The following is a 20,122-nucleotide window of genomic DNA, read 5'->3' on the forward strand; positions in this document are numbered from 1 at the left end:
ATATTGGCGTATAATATAACAATCATACACGCGATGTTTATTGCGGCGCTTACGTACGGCACTTTTAGTAGATACTCTCTGTCGCGCACGGAATTTACTTTTAAACGGATAATAATTGCGAAAAATAGATTTAATACCAAGCGCGATACGAGCTCTGCAACTCCATCGCGACGAGTTTCGTGTTTAACTGACGATTTAAATTTATCGAAACTCGCGATTCTCCACTGACCAATCAGAGATTTGTTATTTCGCGTATGTAGCTCACTTCACGTAGCTTCTCTTCACTTCTCTTCCCTTTTTCTCTCCAACACTGAAATATAAATATCTATTTTATTCTAGATGCAAAAAGGGGTCATATAAAAAAATGCAACTGTAAAAAATAAATTTCGTAGGTTTATCTTTTTATAGATCTAGAGAGAGAGAGAGAGAGAGAGAGAGAGAGAGAGAGAGAGAGAGAGAGAGCGAAAGATGAATATGAAAAATACAATTAAAATGAACAGAGATGCTCGCGCTTTCGTACGGAAACAGAATTCAGGATGTTTTAATAAATATCCGAAATATATACGTACCTGTAAATTATATCAACTAATAAATACGTTCGTGATTGTGACGCGGCTATTTGATAAGAGACCATAGCAATATATCTGATATTACAATCTTGTCGATGTACGCGCGCATATCCTTCGAGGAAATATTTCGGAACCGGAAGTGGTTAGCGCGCGATTTTCCTACCGCAAACCGGACGCTGCTCCGAGCTCCGACTCGCGTAGTACGTGTGAAAACATGGCGCCCGAATGAAGGACGCTGAACGCGAGTGCCTGCCAGATTTACCATCGCGTTTGTACACATACACGCATATATTCTCACAGAGGTGTCTCGATAAATCGGCCTGATCCTTTGGCATAATGAGCAATATGTCACCGTTCGGCGGCGGCAAGAACCCACCGTGGGTCCGCAATGCAGGTGAGTCCGCGTAACGCTCGCTTTCTTTCTATAACGAGAACGGGATCACCTTGGTCATCGTCCCGTGTACAATACGATCGCGACGATGTCGCCAAATTTCCTTCCGCTGCCGATTTACGCGAGTTGACGGATCACCTGCGATCTATTATGCAAACGCGTTATGTCGTTGGCGACGTTTCGTTCGAAAAGCGTGCAAGAATTCTTTTCGATTTTCCGATGACCTCTAAAGTTTAACGATCGCTGAAACGATGCGATATTTCTAGAGAAACTGTTATTTACTTCTTTTATCCCTATTAATTTTTTTTCAACGTTTTCGCATCAATATTAATCGTATCTTTGTCACGAAATTTTTAGTTTAAATAAAACATCTTTTTCAAAGATTATATACACTGCTATTGAAATAAAACAATATCAAGTATTGTTTCTTCCTCGGTATCTTTTTCTTATAAAGCATTCTTGATGTATAATACAATTATTCGATATGACAGTAAAGCAGTATTAAAATTTTGACTGATACAATTTATATCGTGATGTATATAATGATTTTTAACTATATTTGTGTGTAAAAGGCCAAGGTATACAGAATATCCAGCAACAAATGTTAGGTCAAGCCATGGGCAGTATCGGAGGACAGCCGATGGTACAGTATCAACAACAAACTCAACAAGTGTACCAACAAAGTCTGGGACTACAACAGGTAGATATCAAGAATTAGTATTTCCTTACAATTGATATATGTATATGAATCATCTTTAATAAGGCAAATATAAATGATTATACATTTATGTGCAGCCCAATATCACTATGGCATCAATGGCAACCCTTGGCTCGAATTTGCCATCAGGTATAGCAGGACAGTTATATCCACAAGTTGCTACGGTCTCTTATCCAACACCACGAGCATTGAATACAAATGCTTTCCAACCTTCTGTAACTGGTGTTCCACAGCAGGTACAACAAAATGTACCTTCGTCGTCTACAAAGCAAAGAGTTTTCACAGGCACTGTTACCAAAGTACATGATAATTTTGGCTTTGTAGATGAAGATGTATTTTTCCAAACTAGGTAAGCGCAGTTAGTCGAAGAATAATCTTTTTTCATACTTTTGTTTTTATAAATATTAATAAATTCATCTCGCTTTTTCTTTCAGTGCATGCGTGAAAGGATCTAATCCTGTAGTAGGAGATCGTGTGCTCGTAGAGGCATCGTACAATCCTTCTATGCCGTTCAAGTGGAATGCCACTAGAATACAAGTGCTCCCTATGAGTAATAATAGCAACAATGCAAATACTCAACAAACTAACCAATCAAACCGTCAACAACAACAGCAGCAACAACAGCCAAATAGGACATCGAGCACTTACAATGCTGTACCGCCTCCTACAGAAAATTCCAACAACAGGTAAAGTGATTATTATTATTGTCTTTATTAACTTTGTTATTATATAATTTATATTTACATTTTAATGGCATGAACTAATATTTATTTGATTTTTAATTATCTAAATCTTAATTATTAGAATCAGTTAATATAGCTTGTATAGTTAATACTATATTAAGGTCCAATAATTCATATTTACCATAAGATTATCTGTCATCTGTTTGCTAGTATTCAAATCTTATATATTTGAAATCAAGTTCAAGTTTTAACAAATATTTCAAATATATCTGGTTCAGAAGATTTTATAAAATTACTTTAATGTGAGATGCAATATTTTATTGATGAAGTCTCACATTATATTGTAGTAGGTTCACAACAAGTACAACAAATTCCAATACTACCAGCAATCGTAACAAGGTTGGTAGAGTAAGAGAAAGATCTCCACGCGAGCGGAGAAACGATGACGAAGAAATAGAACGGAAAAGACGTCGTGAAGAGAGAATAAGAGAACGCGAGAAGAAGGAGGACCGAAGCCCATCAAGGACTAGAAGAAGCAAATCGCCCAGACCTCGTCGGCGTACAAGAGTTGTACCGCGTTACATGGTGCAAATACCGAAAATCGCACTCGACCTGTAAGTACAATTTATTATCTATTTTACGTGGTGGACGTGTATCCATTAACAGAGTTTTATTTCTGCTTATTATCACAGGCCTGAAGCAGATGTTCTTGAGATAAGAAGACGCTATCAAAATATGTATATTCCTAGCGACTTCTTTTCAACTAACTTCAGATGGGTCGATGCCTTTCCACCACATATGCCATTTACCCTTAATAAACCATGCTCCTTCCATGTTACGCATAAAGACGTCGATTCGTGTAATGAAAATTCAGCAGTACTAGAACCTTCGGATGCTGATTATCTGTTCTCTGCAAAGGTCTGTCAAGAAGTTGTGTTGCGATTGTCATTATAGGACAAGAGACGGTCGATTTCAAATTTTGAATCTATGCGCCGATATTTATAACGTGATAGGGATTGGGATATATATACATACATGCATGTCGAAATGATTTTGCATAATGAATATTTCTTAATTGCTTTTTAGGTCATGCTCATATCTATGCCTGCCATGGAAGAGATATACAAAAGATGTTGTGGCGTTTCTGAAGATAGAGATCCCGATCGCGATTACGTTCATCCTACGCGCCTTATAAATTTCTTAGTAGGCTTACGGGGCAAAAATGAGACAATGGCTATAGGTGGGCCATGGAGTCCCTCATTAGACGGGCCTAATCCTGAAAAAGATCCGTCTGTATTAATTAGAACGGCCGTGAGGACCTGTAAAGCACTTACCGGCATAGATTTATCCAGCTGCACTCAATGGTACGCTTTTTCAAGTAACAATATTTTTTGTTGAATGCATAATATTCTGAAGCACTTTTACAGAATTGCTTCTTTAAAGCCCCGATTCGTTACAAAGAATAATGTAATATCACTGAATTTTTCTTGCGTATATTGCACATTCTACATTCCATATTATTTCGCAAACGAAGGTGACAATTGTGGAATTCGTTGCATTTCTTTACATTAAAAAAAAATTCATCTTTTTTTCTTTTTTATTGTCTAAGTCACATTTCTAAAATTTTATTTTTTATATGACGTAAAAACAAATTATTTAAAAAAAAATCAGGGTAGAACACTATAGCTTAAGATGTATATCTATGATAGATGTATTATTCACTATTTCGATAGAGAGAAACTCTTAATATCAGTTCTTTGACTTGATAAAATAAGATTGTAGCTCGATCTCTCTGCAGTGGAGGTATGTATTTGTTCTCTAAATACGAGCGACCGATGGAGATTGCTGCACTGGATCCCGGTTTCAAGCACACCCTCCCATCGACGACAGTATATGAGCAGTCGCGGCAGACAAATCATCACTATTGTTCTAGTATTATTATGATTGTGACCCATTAAGTTGTGCTTTCTCTCTCTCAAATGGTTTCTACGTTGTGCGCTGTACGTGGCTTTGTATGCAGTGCGTGGGCTTTACGAACAAGCGAACGAACACTTAGCATATAAGGCAACGCTAAGCGCCATTAACCTGAGTTGACGTTTGGGTATTGTTTTTCCTTGCGGCACAGGTACCGCTTCCTGGAACTCTACTACAGACGCGCAGAAACGACCCACAAGTCCGGGCGAGTGGTACCCTCTCGCGTTGAAACCGTCATACTATTTCTCCCAGATGTTTGGAGCTGTGTACCTACCAGATTGGAATGGGACGGGCTACAACTCAACTATAAGAAACAATTGGAGCGAAAGTTGCTGCGTGCCTCCTCTAACACCGACGATTTGGATGCTGCCAATGAGACCGATGAGGCGGCCGTCGCTGATCAAAAGGCACTGCCAACATCATGCCATATTTTTATACTTTTTTATATTTATATATATATATATATATATATATATATATATAAATATATATATATATATATTCGTGCCACCGTTTCTTCCTATTACTAAACTGGATTTTCAATAGGCTATACTTGTTCATCGATCCTACAGTAGATCAATCTATCTTATAGGCGCTATTTCCCGCCATCGATTTTTTTTTCTTTCTTTTTCTTTTTTATGCAATGGATTGCACTTACTGTCAGTTAAAAAAAGTCATAATTTGGGTATGTTGGGTTATAATGTACAGATATGTTGTATTGTGACAGTAGTTTTAAAAATTAAATATATTGTTAGTGAATGATTAGACTCTTTGAGTGAAATATATGTTTATAGATTTGACTTCTTTCATAAAATAAACATTTTATGGAATAAGTATCATTTATATTGCCAAAAAAAATAATAAAGCATCATGTATAATTCTTAGTAAGGCAAAGTGTAAGTACATATCTCATAACTTATATTAAAATCGCTATTTTATTCTGTAAGTTAACGAGAAATACTTAATGCAAACGCTTTTAAATGTCGAAGAGGATCGACGGATAATGTATCGCTCCCTTAGCCAATGGCAGTCACATTGCATTAACAAGAGAAGCAAGCAAGCCTAGCTCGGAGAAGAGCGCAGCTGAGCCATTCCCTTTCCTGAAACCTTCACCAACATTGAAAATCTCATTCAAAAGTTTTCATTTAATCATCGTTATATACTACAACCTTATTGATATTATCCATAACACACAGACACCAGAGCCAGGACACTATGAGATTCTAGCAGTTATTAAGTCATATTTGACGGTCATCGTGAATGAAGATATGTTTATATCGTTATAATGCGAGAGAGAGTGTTGAAAAAAATAAAGAATGATGAAAGAATGAAGAGGGAGTGGTTTCGTTTCGTTATAGGGGCTGCTTCTGTTTTGTAGTTTTCTCTCTGGGTTTTTTACTTCTGCTTCTTACTAACGTGCACTTTCTTCTTTCAGGATGATTCTATGCCTGAGAAGAAAGATCCTACACACTACTCCGAGCTAGATCCGAAATCGATGAACGTTAGTACTTAAATGCATTTAACATAAAACTCTTATCTTTATTCTATTACTTTTTTAAATCAAAATTCGATGTATTATCCAATATAGGTAAACGAATTGCGTCAAGAACTGGCAGCTCGTAATTTGAGCTCGAAAGGCTTGAAGTCACAATTGCTAGCGAGACTTTTGAAAGCTATAAAGTCGGAACAAGCCAAAGAGGAAGGTCGGCAAGATGAAGATGACAATGAAGAAGATGTTTCGCCGCCATCGAAGGAAGAGGACGATAAAAAATTTAGAGATAGCAAAGATGTAAGTAATAGATATATTTTACAAAATTATAAATATTTATTGTATGTATATATGTGGATATTATGTATTAAACTATATCTTGAAAATATCTAAGTATTAAAAATCATTAATCTTTATCCATTTAGCATGATGAAGATAAGAGAAAGCTTTACGAACGTGAACGTGCTGTACTCGAGAAGAGGTATACTTTACCCGATTCATCGCACATTATCGTTCATCCCTCTAGAATGGCCAAAAGTGGAAAATTTGACTGCACAGTTATGTCTTTGAGCGTATTATTAGATTATAGGCCGGAAGATACCAAGGTTTTTTTCTTGTTTTAAAATTATTTTTGTTTATTTTAAAAAAGATAATTTATACATTTAATCTTTTGCATGTAGGAGCATTCTTTTGAAGTATCTCTTTTTGCTGAATTGTTCAACGAAATGTTGATGCGAGATTTCGGCTTTCGCATTTATCGTTCATTGTCCAGCCTCCCCGAAAAAATTAAGGAGAAAGACGAAGATAAAAAGAAAGATAAGAAGGATGATAAGAGAGATGACAAGAAAGACGATAAGAGGAAGGAAGATGAGAAAAAATCTAGTAAGAAAGATGAAAAACGGGATGATAAAAAGAGAGAAGAAGCCAAAGATAAGAAGGATGACAAAGATGCAAAAAGTAAAATGGATGATAGAGACAAAGAAAAGGATAAAAATGATGACGAAGAGGAAGATGAAGAAGATGAATCTGATGTAAAAATTTATTCTTTATATATTTTATTCTATATTTCTCGTATAAAAATATTGTCTTCAAGCGCTGAAAAGCTTTATAATTGTACAAACGGATAACATTTATGGAATCTATAATTTACATAAATGTTTGTTTATATATATATATATATATATATATTTTTTTTTTTTTTTTTTTTTTTTTTTTTTTTTTTTTAATGACATGTAATTATTTGTACAGGATGACGATTCTGTGAAAGATGGTAGAAGGGACAGAGACAAAGATGGAAAGAAACGGAAAACAAAACTGTACACATATGATCCTTACCTTCTACTGTCATTTGTGTATTTCGATCAGACACATTGCGGATATATATTTGATAAGGACATAGAAGAACTTATTTACACTCTAGGATTGAATTTATCAAGAGCTCAAGTACGAAAACTAGTGCAAAAGGTTGTTACGAGAGATTCTTTGCATTATCGCAAATTGACAGATAAATCGAAAGAAGATGATTTAAAGGACGAGAAGAAGGACGATAAAGAAAGCGATAGAGGTGAATCGACCAAAGCAGCAGAAAATGAGGAAGATATATTGCGTTCACTTGCTCTCGGTAACGCCCTTCTTAACATAAAAATATATTATTATAGTAGAATATATCTATTAATACTAATTATTATCCCATATACATTCTAGGAAATAAGAAATTATTACCAGTATTTGTGGGAAGCGGACCGCCTTCGAAAAGGGCACGAAGAGATTGCATTTTAGAAAAAGGCGATGAAGAAATTATTCCAGAAGGTATTGTTTTGTACAAAGGCTCCTTATTGGATGTAGAAAAACTTGTTGGTCAATTGAAAAGATCTGAGAAAGCGCGTTTAGACACTGAAGATCGTATGATGGAAATTCAGCATGAACTAACTATAGTCAACGAAAAATCTACAAAACAAACTAATAATATTAAAAGTCTTTCGGAAGATTTAAAAATGTACAAAGATAAATTGCGAAGCACAGAAGAGAAGCTCAAGAAAGTTTCTGTAAGTATATTTGTTTTTTGTTATATGCATCCAATTAAAAAAAAAGAGAAAAAAAATTACAATATTATTTTTTTATGTTTACAGACTGATTGCCATACTTATCTAACTGCAGTAAAAAATATTTATCATATAGCAGCAAAAATGATGCAGAGTGATACAAGAAAAGTAGAGGTAGTAGAAATTCAAGATGAAAAAGTTGGCAATGAGATAAATGGTTCAGAGATGGAAACTAAATTTAAAACTGATACGAGGTGGGGAGATAATAAAGTCCAAGTGAAGAAGGAGCTCATGGATATAGACAAAGACAAGAAATCTGACAATAAAACTTCTGTTAAAAAAGAGGTTACTGAAATGGACAAGGAGAAGAAATAAATATTGCATCTATTTATTACAATACGCACTGATACGAATAGAGGTTTGATCTTATTTTACTTTCACATGTGCGTGCATATGCACATGATATGTAAAAAAGAAAAACGCAAAGTGAATGAGAAACTAACAAAAAATTTACCCTATATGAAACTGTATGATCAAGACCATATTTTGTAACTTTTTCACTCAATGATAATGTGTGATGGCATTTTTAATTAGTATAATAGAGAAGCACTTAAAATCATGCATAATAATTTGTATCAATGTAATGTATCATTGTTAAAATGTCTTTTGTTTTCCACATAACTTTGAATATTTTGCATAAATGGATAAGTATACAGAATTGAATTTTGAAATAAGATCTGCCATTAAGTGCCAGATTTTGATTTTATATATATACATATATATATATATATATATATATATATATATATATATATATATATATATAAACCGGTATTTAATATTATTATAATTTCAATAATATTTTAACAAATTATAATTATCCTATTCATATAAATCGCATAAGGATTTTTATTATTTACAATAATGCAAAAATGATAGGTATTGCATTTTCATTGTTATTACGTGAATACAAAATAATTTTTGGAATAAAATTCTTATGTAGTACATATAATTCTTATTAAGTACATATTTTAGAGATGTTTTGCATAGTTTAACCTTATAAATTATACATAATTAATATCATATTGTTTACATTATATTTTGTCGGATTTCTCATGATTCTTTAAACGAAATATGTTTTTCAATGAAGAAATATATATCGCAAATTGAATTTTTTTTAAACTTAACTCTATAATGTATAATTTAGCGCAATAAACATGTAATGCAATAAATGTGATACCAATGATAAAGTTACACCAATATTTGATTTCAAGAATATCTATTCTTGCATTTTGCAGGATTCTATTTTATTTCACTGCTGCTGATTTTGCAGTATAGGCAGCATTTGTTAAATATGTTTAAAAAAACATGATATTAAAATATATCACTGTCCAAAAGTAACAGAACTTTCCATTAAAAATAACGACACATTCAATATATTTTTTACTGTGCAATAATAAAAATTATTCTTTTCATAATAATTTCTCTTTTATTAAACATGTACAGTGAAAATATGTACAGTTTTAAAATAATTCGAGTCTATAAAATATTTCTTTTGACAGTAATGTCAATAATGTAATAAAAATATAACAAAACCACAAGATATCCTTTAAGTTAGATGTGTGTATTTTCACCGAATATGTCAGACACTTTTCTTCAAAAGTTATACAAAAACGTGTTCTCGAACGTAAGCGATCATGCATAATCGCACGTTCCATTGCCCAAGTTTATAGTTTGCAACTTATGATGCCAAGGATACTATTTTGTACATAGTTACTTATATTATATAGAAAAACTTTTTGTAGTGTGTTAGAAAAGGCCACATTTTATCAAAAAGAAAAAGGCACGATATGAGAGTATAAAAATGTGTGAACAATTCCAATTCTGTGTACTTCATTGTTATATAAATCTAGTGAAAACTATAATTATCTTCTTGGGCACACCTGGTAGTCAAAAATATAAGAGTAACAATAAATATTGTTTCAAGAGTATCTGTAATGTGATAATTTATGTGTGTGATGCGTACCCATTATTGTGACTTCAAATTAATTTCAAACAAAGTGTGTTTTAAAATTGTACTTATTCAAATTATTAAAAATTTTTTTTAATTTATTGTTCAAAAGTTAATAGATATTTACAGTTTTTGTAGTCAATTCAAATTCTGATATCATTATACTCTATGGAATCTGTGGTAAATATAAAAAATTAGAAGAGAGAATTTGTTAATTGCACATTTTATTCAAAAAGAATATTAGAATCTCTTTTTGTTTCTCCGTTTATGTAAAAAATCTTTTTTAGAAGACATATAATTTTATTGTATTCATTCTCTTTTATTGTTCTACATTGTACTAGAATACGAGTTTAAATTTTAAGCAATATAAGGAATGCATGATATGTGGACCAGAATGGAGCAGAAATAGAATAAAATTAACAGAATAATTTTATTCTCAATATCGTCTATAACTTTTCAAAATTTACATAAATGTTAAAAATACTTTTTATATAAATTTTTTATATAAATTTTTTTTATATAAATTTTATCAAACTTTTTTTTATAAATCTATGTAAATTTTGAAAATCTGTGGATGACATTAAGAATTGAACAGATTTAGAGTCATACATTTATGCATTTATGAAAATTATTTTTATTTGCAGAAAATAGATAAATTCATGTATCAATATTTACATGATATAGAAAGCATTAAACCTTTCAAGAATATAATTTTATCTTTAATTAATTTTGGCATCTCACATAAAACGAGAAAAGGAACTAAATTAATGTTATTCTGGATATTTTTCTTCCATCTTTTCGAGTAATTCTTTATTGTCGCGAATCATCTTTTCAAGGCGTTCCTTTGTTGCCTGGGTCTGTCTCTGTTCCAGTTTGCGCTTAGCAGATTCTATCGCAGTTCGATATCCAGTGACGTTGCGGAAAATCTTGATGTGTTTATCACCAGCAACTAATATGTATTCTCCCATAGCGTCAAAAGCCAAACATGTTATAGGCTCTATAAAAATAAGTTTATCGAGTTCTATAAATGAACGTGACATACGAAGACCGATAGATTGTATAATTACCGATAAAAATGTCTTGTATAGTGGTATCCAAAACACCGGTAATGGTAGAATAAAAGGATATAGACGATCCATGTGCGATCACCAGGACCTCCGCATTCGGTGATAAAGCCAGGCTTGCCGGAGCTGTATTGTCCCAGATTCCAGTCATCAAAAGATGCGGATCTTCCCCTTTTTCGAATTCGACTGAAAAGAAAATTTTCTTATACTTATCGTTCGAATTTTGTTGTTCCACTAATAAATAATATCGCGCGTTACTTTTTATATCGTAGAAACGATATGTCCCGTCCTTGGACACAGTGGCCATACGACTAGTATCAGCGCTGAAAGCGAAGTCGTGGACCCCGGATGTGTGCCCAGCGAGATCGAACGCTTTTATTACTTGTTTAAACTCTCCGGATTTACCGAACACCACTTCCCACACGTTCACTTCCGGTGTAAAGCCTTGCAATATACGATTTTATTAATATAATTTTGTATTTCTGAGCTTGTATACATAGTTAACGACATTCTTCAGCGAAAATCGCGTATCTTTACCAGAGGCAGCAACGAATCGACCACAAGGTGATATACGCGCACGATGAGTAGATCCCAGATGCATCTCCACAGTTGCTAGTGGTTGTCCTTTCAAATCCCATATGATAAGATCGTTTGCAGTACTGCACGTGATGATGTATTTCCCGGTGCATGCGATATCCATTCCGACAACATCTTCGGTGTGACGCTAAGGATAAAAAGAATTTATATATAATGTGCACATACGTTTACAAAATCTTACAAAATAACGGATTTACATAGTAGTTAACTTTTCAACAGTTAAATTGAACAGTATATGACACATTTTTATATTTATTCTCATTATTTTATTATCAAAACAAAAAAAAAACGTTAGTAGAAATATAACATAGTGAGAGAAGAGATATTTTAAATAAGTAATATTATATAATATACCCGCGGAAATTCCAGCGCCTTGGTCGCAGATGCTAAATATCCATCAGATTTCTTTGCGATCTTATACACCTCGATGGTATTAGCCATGGCTTTGTGAATAATGAATGCCTTTCCGTCCGGAGACCAGCGTATCAAAGTTGCATGATCAAATTCTATGTTAATGCGCAAAGATTTACGGTTTTTCGATGTGAAATCCTTCGTGTACCACAATAGCACGGTGCGATCTGCAATAAATGTAGAACAGATATAGAATAAGTTCATCCTTAATAAAAAAATTTTAGAATTACATTATCTATGTGTATGTGATGACTATAAGTATAATATTAATATTTATCTATATCTATAGAATCTTTCTCTCAAGTCATCACAAATAAAAATATATATTCGGTGTATCTTATTATTCTACTATAATTTTATACTTACTTAAACAATGTAAGATAGAAAAATGTATATAGGATAAATTATTATAAAGCATGAGTATTGCAAAGCTTTTTTTATTCAACAATATTGATCATTTTAATTCATCAGAATATTACATTGTAAAGTTATATCTTAAATCAAATTGAAATATTCTGATAAAAAGATAATGTTAAAAGAAGTACAGAATTATATATATATATAATCATAAATTAGATATTGGAATCTAGTAAGCGCGTTCCATTACTCTTGTAAATTATTTTTTATCTTTGCTCTCTATTTTTTTCGACAAAGAAAATATATGCAAACTGTTATCTTCATTCAATGCATATTAACATTCTTGAAAAAAAATTGTTTCAACTTGATCACATCCAAAATATATAATATGAAATTCAAAATCAAGTTAAAATGCCTTAAAAATTCAAATATCTATATCTTAAATAAATATAAATCGCTATCATGCTTCATTTTGATCATACAAACAATCTATTTAAGATATGAATATTACACGATACTTATGCAATTGAAATCTCATTACATAAATACAAGGAAGAGAAGAATTTTATAAAATATCTAAAATTATCTAGGTCTTTTGTTTGGTGGTGGCATAAGATCCGAATCATCCTGTACAAATCTATATTTCTCGATAAATTCCAAAAGTCGCTCCTTTGTAACTGGCTTGTTAATACTTTTATACACAGAATCGGCGGTATTATGTGAATTAGGAAACGATTTGTCAATTCGTTGACGCATGAAGATCCATTGACCATTGTTAAATTTACATTCAATAATCGCATTATCTAATTCTTTGAGTTGCTTAGTAAGCTTTGGAAGCACGCCATACGGCGTTTTCAGTCCACCCACATAAAGATGCCCGACTTTTCGCGGCAATATTCCTACGCCCGTTTCCGTAACAATTTTGAGTCGAAAGTCAACAGAATTCAATGATTGTGGTTTCCATTTTAAAACCTCCGGAGATACTCCCGTACAATATTTTTCCTTAGCGGGCTGAAATATCAAACCGTCTGGTTCGTGAGAGAGCTGCTTAGCGAATTTCTCGCCTAATAAATCTTTGCTTAACGTTACATCCCAGAAATATTTTACTCGCACTGAAAAGGGTTCCCGTTCCTTCAATAATCGTCCCTCCTTCATAGCTTTCAGCCTACCGGCGATTATTTTATTTTCGATAATGGAATGACGGTCGGGATGAAACATTAATTTACTAACGTCCTGCCCATCATACATAATAACATCATATACTAAATATCTAGGAATATTCTTGCCCTTGTCTTTGTCGATCACCATTTCCTGTAAATAAAATTTAAATTTCTGTAAATTAAACGATTCTGTGGAAAAAATAGCTTTAATACTTTTTACAATATTAGAAAATAAATATTAATGAAACTATAACTTACACCATCCATTAGAGTATCTCTCAGACATCTATTTATATCTCGCACATGTGGAAATTTCAATCCATTTACTTCAAAAACGCTATTATCTCTATCTATGAAATACACTTCTCCGTCTCCTTGTACTAGCATCATGTACCTAAGCAAATCCAATATATGAGTTTCAATATTCTTTTCGTTTTGATAGATATTTAATTTTTAATTAACCTTGTGCCATCCGCCTTCCAAGATACTCTATATGGCTTTGTATGCAATAACATTATATTATCAACATCCATGGATATAGGTTGGGAACCGGGAAATCCTGTAGACTTCCAGCCACAAATTTCCTGGACTCGTTTTTGAATTCCTGACAGTCTCATTTTCTCTAAAATAGGTGTAACACCAGGCACACCTGGCATAAACACCGGATTCTTATTATTAAATTCACGTCTTCTTTTCTTGCCTTGCCCCTCCTCATAACATGAATTTTCATTTTCTGTGCTCGGTCCCTCGTCTGTATCCTCAACGTTCGAATCATCGCATTCCAAACACCACGATGGTCTCGGTGGTGGAGGAGGAGCATCTTCCACATCGTCGTACCGCCTGTACAACTCCTTTATATAATCATCCTTGTAAATTCCAGGAGGTCTCACAGTGGCAAATTCGGCTAATGCAGCATCAACGCTGCTACCGTCTATTTCCACTAAGTAACTGATTACAAGGAATCCAGTTCTATTGAAACCATGCGTGCAATGCACACCGATGATCTGCAGGGGATTGTGCGCAATAAAGTTTCTGCATACCTGCACAAAGGTATGGGTTTGCTCTTCCGATGGAGTCTCACCGTGACCTCTGCATTGTAATTTTAAATATTTGCAGCCGTAATCCTCTATGGTCTTCCTATCGTAGAATCTCGTCGTATTTGTTAAGTCTATCCAAAGACCCATCTTTATTTTTTGACTCTTCAGATTTGCGAAGAACATATCCACATTGAAGCGACATTCCTCTGGCACTTGGTTGTCGTAAGCCGAGGACAGTGGCGTCTTGAAGGCTAGAAACTTGCCTTGTATCAGTCTCATCGCCTTACGCGGACAGTGAAGCCAGCGAGGCGGAACAGGTCCTCTGCTTTCGTTTGACATTTTCGTTTGGTCGTTGTATTAAATACGGGAGCATATAAAAGTGCAATGTGACTTGAAGTTCTGCGATAAACAGTCCAGCATTTCACTCGTTTAGTCCGCCAAGAATGGAAATATGTCACTTTAAAATCTTACAACCTAACCTACTTCCTCTTCTTTCCAGAATCCCTGCTGGCAAAATGTATTACTTTCGAATGCACCTTCACTGTGTCCATGGAGAAACTGGTAAATGTTTAAAATAATCCGCTCTACTCAAATTTTGATAAAAATACTCTTAATCGATGTCTTTTTGCATAAAAACACTGGCGAAAATTAAATGGATAAATATGTGGCAGCACTGTCAACCATGATATCTGCCATTGTGTACTTGAAAATTTCTCTTTCGATTAGTCGACATGACGAATATCGATTAGTCGATTAACAGAAGCGGAATATATCGAAAGGACGGATGTATAAAATTAATAATATGTCTACTATTATACATCATCTCTCTTGTGCTATCTGAAAAATATCAAAAATTGAAAGATACGTAACATTTTTTACACTACAGACTTTTGCACTACTGTATGGGCACGTATATATATACGAATTATATATTCTTAACACTGATATATATATATATATAAATGCCTAGAAGTTTTATAAAACGACGAATTATATAATTAGGCATACGCGACATATATATGTCGTAGCTAGATTACATAATTCGTCGTTTTATAAAACCTCTAAGTATTTTATAAAGCCACATGATCGCCATCGTTGCGTTTGACAATGTGGCGGATCGCTTATTATTAACGTATTATAAAAAGACTAAAATTTGCAACTAAATATCTTTCAAGAATGAATGAATAATATTTCAATGATAATGTTTTAGTGATAATTCTTTTGTTGGAGAATGACCCCTGAATATATAGAGACGAAAAATGCCACAGAAAAGTTTGAGAATTTCAAGATCATCACGCCGAACCCCGGAACATTCAATTTCCCGTTAAACGAGACGCGTTTATGATCGTTAGTTATCGTATTCAATAGACATCCACAACCGTTTCGCCTAAAATACGAGCACGGAGATGAAGAGTAAAACGTCAGAATTCATTAGCAGCGAAATTTGTTGTATTATTTACAAAGAGAAACTCCGACTTTTAAGGTATGTTCGATAGCCAAAGAATTATTTTTATTTGCTTGATTCTCCGAGTTGCGTGTGCATCAAGATGCTGCGTAACAACAAATTAATCAAGTGAGAAAAATGCATGTCATAAAAGTCAAAGCGCTTATTATTGTTAAATTTTTTGATCCATCTTTAGCATGGATATAAATATATAAAGATTAGATTGGAGATTTAAAACTTGACATACACAACATTTGCAGTTACAGTCAGACTTCAAATTAAAATTAACAATTTTTTAAAAAGAATGCTCAGTAAGATCCGCGTGGATCTATACAAATACATGTACAACGTCCAAATGTCATCGTTATAACGTATATCGTAGGTGATTTACAATTGGGAGGGAGGCGAGAGGGGCGGTGGTCCCCCTCTCGCCTAATTAGGGAAGCCGATGCCCACGTCTTAATGTGGGCACTGGGGGAGAGCTAAACTACTCCCCCAGGGGGCTAGGCTTGTGGGCGGGGGGCCTCCCTGAAGTAGTGCATATGCCAGTTTCCAGGGAGGCCCCCAGAAACGCCCGAGAAGACCACCCGGAGGGGTTTTAGTGGGTATTCCCCGGCCGTTTGTTTAGGCCGGGGTGAGTCCCACATAACCCCGCCTCGAACCCCATCGAGGCGGGGTATGCGTAAAAGCATTTCCCCTCCGTCACAAAAAAAAAAGGTGATTTAGAATTACAATATAATGACGACACGGTCGGTACCATGGGTATAGAACGGAACGCAAGTACATTTTTGGAGAGATATGAAGATTGAAGAATAAAGGGATATCTTTATTGTGGCCATCTTGGTTGTTCAATAGTAACACACGGTCATAAAAATAACGGTTAAATTACAATGTTTACGACCCTTCTTTTTATGACTGTACCGGCCATATAAATATCCGACATAGGAAATATCTAATTGTAAGATGGAGCGTATTGCCGCGAGCTTGAAGACAAAGGGGAAAGAGAATTGAAAATCAGTGTGATATGGATATGGACAATCAAGATTTTTTTCTAAAAAAAATCGATTATCTAGAAAAATCGATTTGCAATCGAACATCCTTATTACGGATGGTACTCATAGACGGTATTTAAAAAAAAAAAAAAAAAAATTTTAATCGATTATTAAAAATTTGATTTTAAGGCAAATCGATTATTTTAATAAAGAATGGATTTTCGATTTTTTTTCAATAGAGGCTCTTGGACACAAGATGCAAAACCTTTGCAGCTATCGGCTAAAAGATAAAACGTTTATTAATATAATATCAAATATATCTTTCTTGAAACATAATATTTTAACCTTTAAAAGATGTTTTTAAATAATTATTATATATTTATAATAATTATTATATATTTGGAAAGAAATATGTAAACAAATATACTATTAAAATAAAATATTTTACATATTAAATTCGTATTTAAGAAGCGAAATCTAAATAAATTTATTTTAATGCTATTACGATAAAGTTATATTAACATTATCAATATATTATTATAATAGATATTCATATTTCTTTATAATATTATCTCATCGAGTCAATACTCGCAAATTCAATAACGATAAATAAATAAATAAACTTATAAATATATATTCTAAAATATTGTATTTTATATTTCTATATTTTATTTGGATTTCTATGTGAATTTAGATCAGCATTTCTCAACCCTATTCATCTTTCAAAGATGTTTCAAAAGATAATTTTTTTCTGCGAATTTCTGCACATTCTAGAAACTGTTTAGCTTCGCAAAACAGCAGAAAACGCTTTCTATTTACAATTTAACTTTTTAAAATATATATCAAATTGTTTAAGTGGCGTTAGAGATTTTTCTAAAATATATGCTCGTTAAACAAATGCAATGCCGAATATAACCGAGACGCTGACGGCGAAATTTGCTGTTCGTATACACTTCCCTCTTACTACAATTATCAATTATCCCTCTCAAAATGCTCCGTCTATATACATATTCTGACATCAATGATATATTGTGACGTCTTAACTGAGTCTACATATATTATACGTTAAATATATACAATACTAAGATTTCTCCTCTATAGTCTTCATATGTACTTTATGTGTACTTTTGTGTGACTTGCCGACCGTGTCGTCATATTATTGTAAACCATCGATACGATAAAATATCAGCCGGATCTTGATCGTACTATATTTGGCGATAGAACGCCCGAAGAGAAAGCGACTAGGATGTAATATATAAAGATTTTCACGCGTGCCAGATTTAAGAGGAGAAATCAGTGTGACGGCTAAAAAAAAGTTTATTTTTAAGATTTTTTTTCTAGTAAATAATTGTTGGTTTTTTTTTTTTTTTTTTTTTTTTCAAATCGCGTTATTAACATCACAAAGTACATAATTTGAACTACTTTTGGGAAATTTTCGTATTTTCTTAAAATATAAGACAATAGCTTCAATTACATATGTTCAATTACGTATGTGTGCATATTTTCTTATATTTTAAGAAAATATTTGTTCTTTTTGTTTCAGAGCTTCCGTTGGCCCGCTACGAGTGCGCCCCGTTTTTTTAAGGCAACTCACACTGTTGACTATTGTAGTTATAAATATTAATATTTTTTAACAAAAATTTCACAAAAGCTAGTTCTAATTATATACTTTGTGATGTTAATAACGCGATTTGAAAAAAAAAAAACCAACAATTATTTACTAGAAAAAAAATCTGAAAAATAAACTTTTTTTAGCCATTACACTGATTTCCCCTCTTAAACTTAATTATGATATAAATGAAAATTTTCCTTTTTCTCAACGAATATTATAATAGAAAAAATATATATCTTAATTTAAAAGAAACTTATATTTATATAAGAGTTTAATTATACAGATAATGAAGAGAGACTAAAAAAAAATACCGCAAATAATAGATAAAAAAATCCGTCGTTCTGATAAATGAAACCAAAAGGAAGTTCGCGATAGGATAAACAGCTTATTTTCGTGTTAATGGATTAATCGCGGCTTTTCGAGTGCTAGACAGTTTTACTTTATCACTGTTGTTTCTTACGATATAAAATGCAGAGAACACAAGTAAATGTTTGATCTAAAATTATTTTACTCACTAGTTATGCGGTGTATAAAAGATGAAATTAAACATGATACCTTCCTGTTCGTGGTCTTTCGGAATCTTGTAAAAAGATTATGTATAAACATTATCAATTGACGTGAACGTGATTTATCACTTATTAGTTTTATATTCTCTAAAATCGTGACACTCGTGTCTTTCTTGCGGTCAAATCCGGCCGATGATCGTTAAATATTCTGGAGGTAGGACATGCGCGGTCGTGGGGACGATTGAGAAATCTTCCCCTGAAGACGTGGCCCTGTCGTTTTTATTTACGGATTGCGACACGCATGGCACGATGACGACGTGCGTGTCGCGTCGTTATCGTCGCCGTTCCCCTAGCTCTTTCTTCTTTGTCGTCGCTGTTTCTTCTTTGTCTCGTGGTCGCGAAACGGAAAATGCATGGCCTCTTTCGCAAAATGAGCTCGCGAGCACGTTCGCCACCGGATATCAAAATATTATCCGCAAACGTGTTGTTTATATCATCGATAATTCAGCGCTCACATGTCGCATTTTTGTATGATAGCAAAATATAGTGATCGATCCTCACAAATATGATCTGAACTATAAAAATTGCCTGTTGAAAAGGCATAAGAAATAATAAACATAATTGTTAATTATGTTTAAAGATCGATTGGAACGAAATATTTTTTGTTACATGATAGAATTCTAGAATAAGATTTAAAATCACCGGTTTATTTAGAATCAAGTTTCGTGATTCGTTTTAGTTGTTTTCACGATCTCGTAAATATCTTGTCCCTCTCTTTTATCTCTACTTTATTAACTTCGCCAAGCTTAGCATAAAGCATCTTTCCGTTAAACACGTGGCAACATTAATCCAAAACTTTGTTTTTATTTCACGGCCGTCTTTTTTTCGCATTTTGAGTTTTATATAAGCAATAACATTTTTATTATTTTAATGATAGATTAATTGGTTTGTTTTCTTTTGATTTGTGTAATTGTATTTATAATCTATAAGTATATATATCTGATCTTTATAACATAGATGTTTAAAATCGATTAGAGATTGTTCAAACAATATGTTTTTAAATAG

At 33.2% G+C, this 20,122-nt stretch overlaps 3 protein-coding genes across 4 annotated transcripts in view; 1 reads left to right on the forward strand and 2 right to left on the reverse strand.

The window, feature by feature from the left end:
• Nucleotides 1-775: 775 nt before the first annotated feature.
• LOC138934038 (cell division cycle and apoptosis regulator protein 1) lies at nucleotides 776-8,592 on the forward strand. Of its 2 annotated transcripts, none has more exons than XM_070297411.1 (15): nucleotides 776-963; nucleotides 1,533-1,660; nucleotides 1,756-2,027; nucleotides 2,113-2,364; nucleotides 2,709-2,975; nucleotides 3,054-3,279; nucleotides 3,448-3,725; nucleotides 4,487-4,742; nucleotides 5,771-5,836; nucleotides 5,924-6,124; nucleotides 6,250-6,429; nucleotides 6,505-6,855; nucleotides 7,073-7,445; nucleotides 7,529-7,869; nucleotides 7,954-8,592. In XM_070297411.1, exons 1-15 carry the CDS (start codon nucleotides 906-908, stop codon nucleotides 8,239-8,241), a joined length of 3,537 nt encoding a protein of 1,178 aa, XP_070153512.1. In that variant the 5' UTR covers nucleotides 776-905; the 3' UTR covers nucleotides 8,242-8,592. The 2 variants fall into 2 exon arrangements, with proteins under 2 accessions (XP_070153512.1, XP_070153513.1); XM_070297412.1 differs by having other exon boundaries at nucleotides 2,712-2,975.
• A 1,895-nt stretch (nucleotides 8,593-10,487) lies between these two features.
• The window catches only part of LOC138934356 (transducin beta-like protein 2), a 35,981-nt gene continuing 26,346 nt past the window's right edge, over nucleotides 10,488-20,122 (reverse strand). Inside the window, exons 3-7 of the mRNA XM_070297994.1 lie at nucleotides 11,893-12,116; nucleotides 11,479-11,665; nucleotides 11,200-11,385; nucleotides 10,945-11,127; nucleotides 10,488-10,874 (exon numbers count right to left, since the gene is read on the reverse strand). Of these exons, the coding sequence (XP_070154095.1) occupies nucleotides 10,648-10,874; nucleotides 10,945-11,127; nucleotides 11,200-11,385; nucleotides 11,479-11,665; nucleotides 11,893-12,116 (1,007 nt within the window). The 3' untranslated portion in view covers nucleotides 10,488-10,647. The remainder of the gene's footprint in view (nucleotides 10,875-10,944; nucleotides 11,128-11,199; nucleotides 11,386-11,478; nucleotides 11,666-11,892; nucleotides 12,117-20,122) is intronic.
• On the reverse strand, nucleotides 12,553-15,315 carry Mrna-cap (mRNA capping enzyme). The gene is made up of 3 exons (XM_070297995.1): nucleotides 13,929-15,315; nucleotides 13,725-13,860; nucleotides 12,553-13,617 (listed from the first exon to the last, which is right to left on the reverse strand). Exons 1-3 carry the CDS (start codon nucleotides 14,840-14,842, stop codon nucleotides 12,889-12,891), a joined length of 1,779 nt encoding a protein of 592 aa, XP_070154096.1. The 5' UTR covers nucleotides 14,843-15,315; the 3' UTR covers nucleotides 12,553-12,888.

This window comes from Polyergus mexicanus, unplaced genomic scaffold, assembly GCF_030449975.1.
Source record: "Polyergus mexicanus isolate NDT 795.1 unplaced genomic scaffold, iyPolMexi1.0 SCAF_6, whole genome shotgun sequence".
Lineage (NCBI taxonomy): Eukaryota > Metazoa > Arthropoda > Insecta > Hymenoptera > Formicidae > Polyergus > Polyergus mexicanus.

Excerpts from the sequence above, each read along its gene's own strand:
- LOC138934038 (XM_070297411.1), top strand. The coding sequence starts at position 906 with ATGAGCAATATGTCACCGTTCGGCGGCGGCAAGAACCCACCGTGGGTC. Across the intron at positions 4,743-5,770 it reads CGGCCGTCGCTGATCAAAAG|GATGATTCTATGCCTGAGAA; the intron begins GCACTGCCAACA and ends TTCTTCTTTCAG. Across the intron at positions 6,125-6,249 it reads AATTTAGAGATAGCAAAGAT|CATGATGAAGATAAGAGAAA; the intron begins GTAAGTAATAGA and ends TTATCCATTTAG.
- Mrna-cap (XM_070297995.1), bottom strand. The coding sequence starts at position 14,842 with ATGTCAAACGAAAGCAGAGGACCTGTTCCGCCTCGCTGGCTTCACTGT. Across the intron at positions 13,861-13,928 it reads TGGAAGGCGGATGGCACAAG|GTACATGATGCTAGTACAAG; the intron begins GTTAATTAAAAA and ends GGATTTGCTTAG. Across the intron at positions 13,618-13,724 it reads GAGATACTCTAATGGATGGT|GAAATGGTGATCGACAAAGA; the intron begins GTAAGTTATAGT and ends TTTTATTTACAG.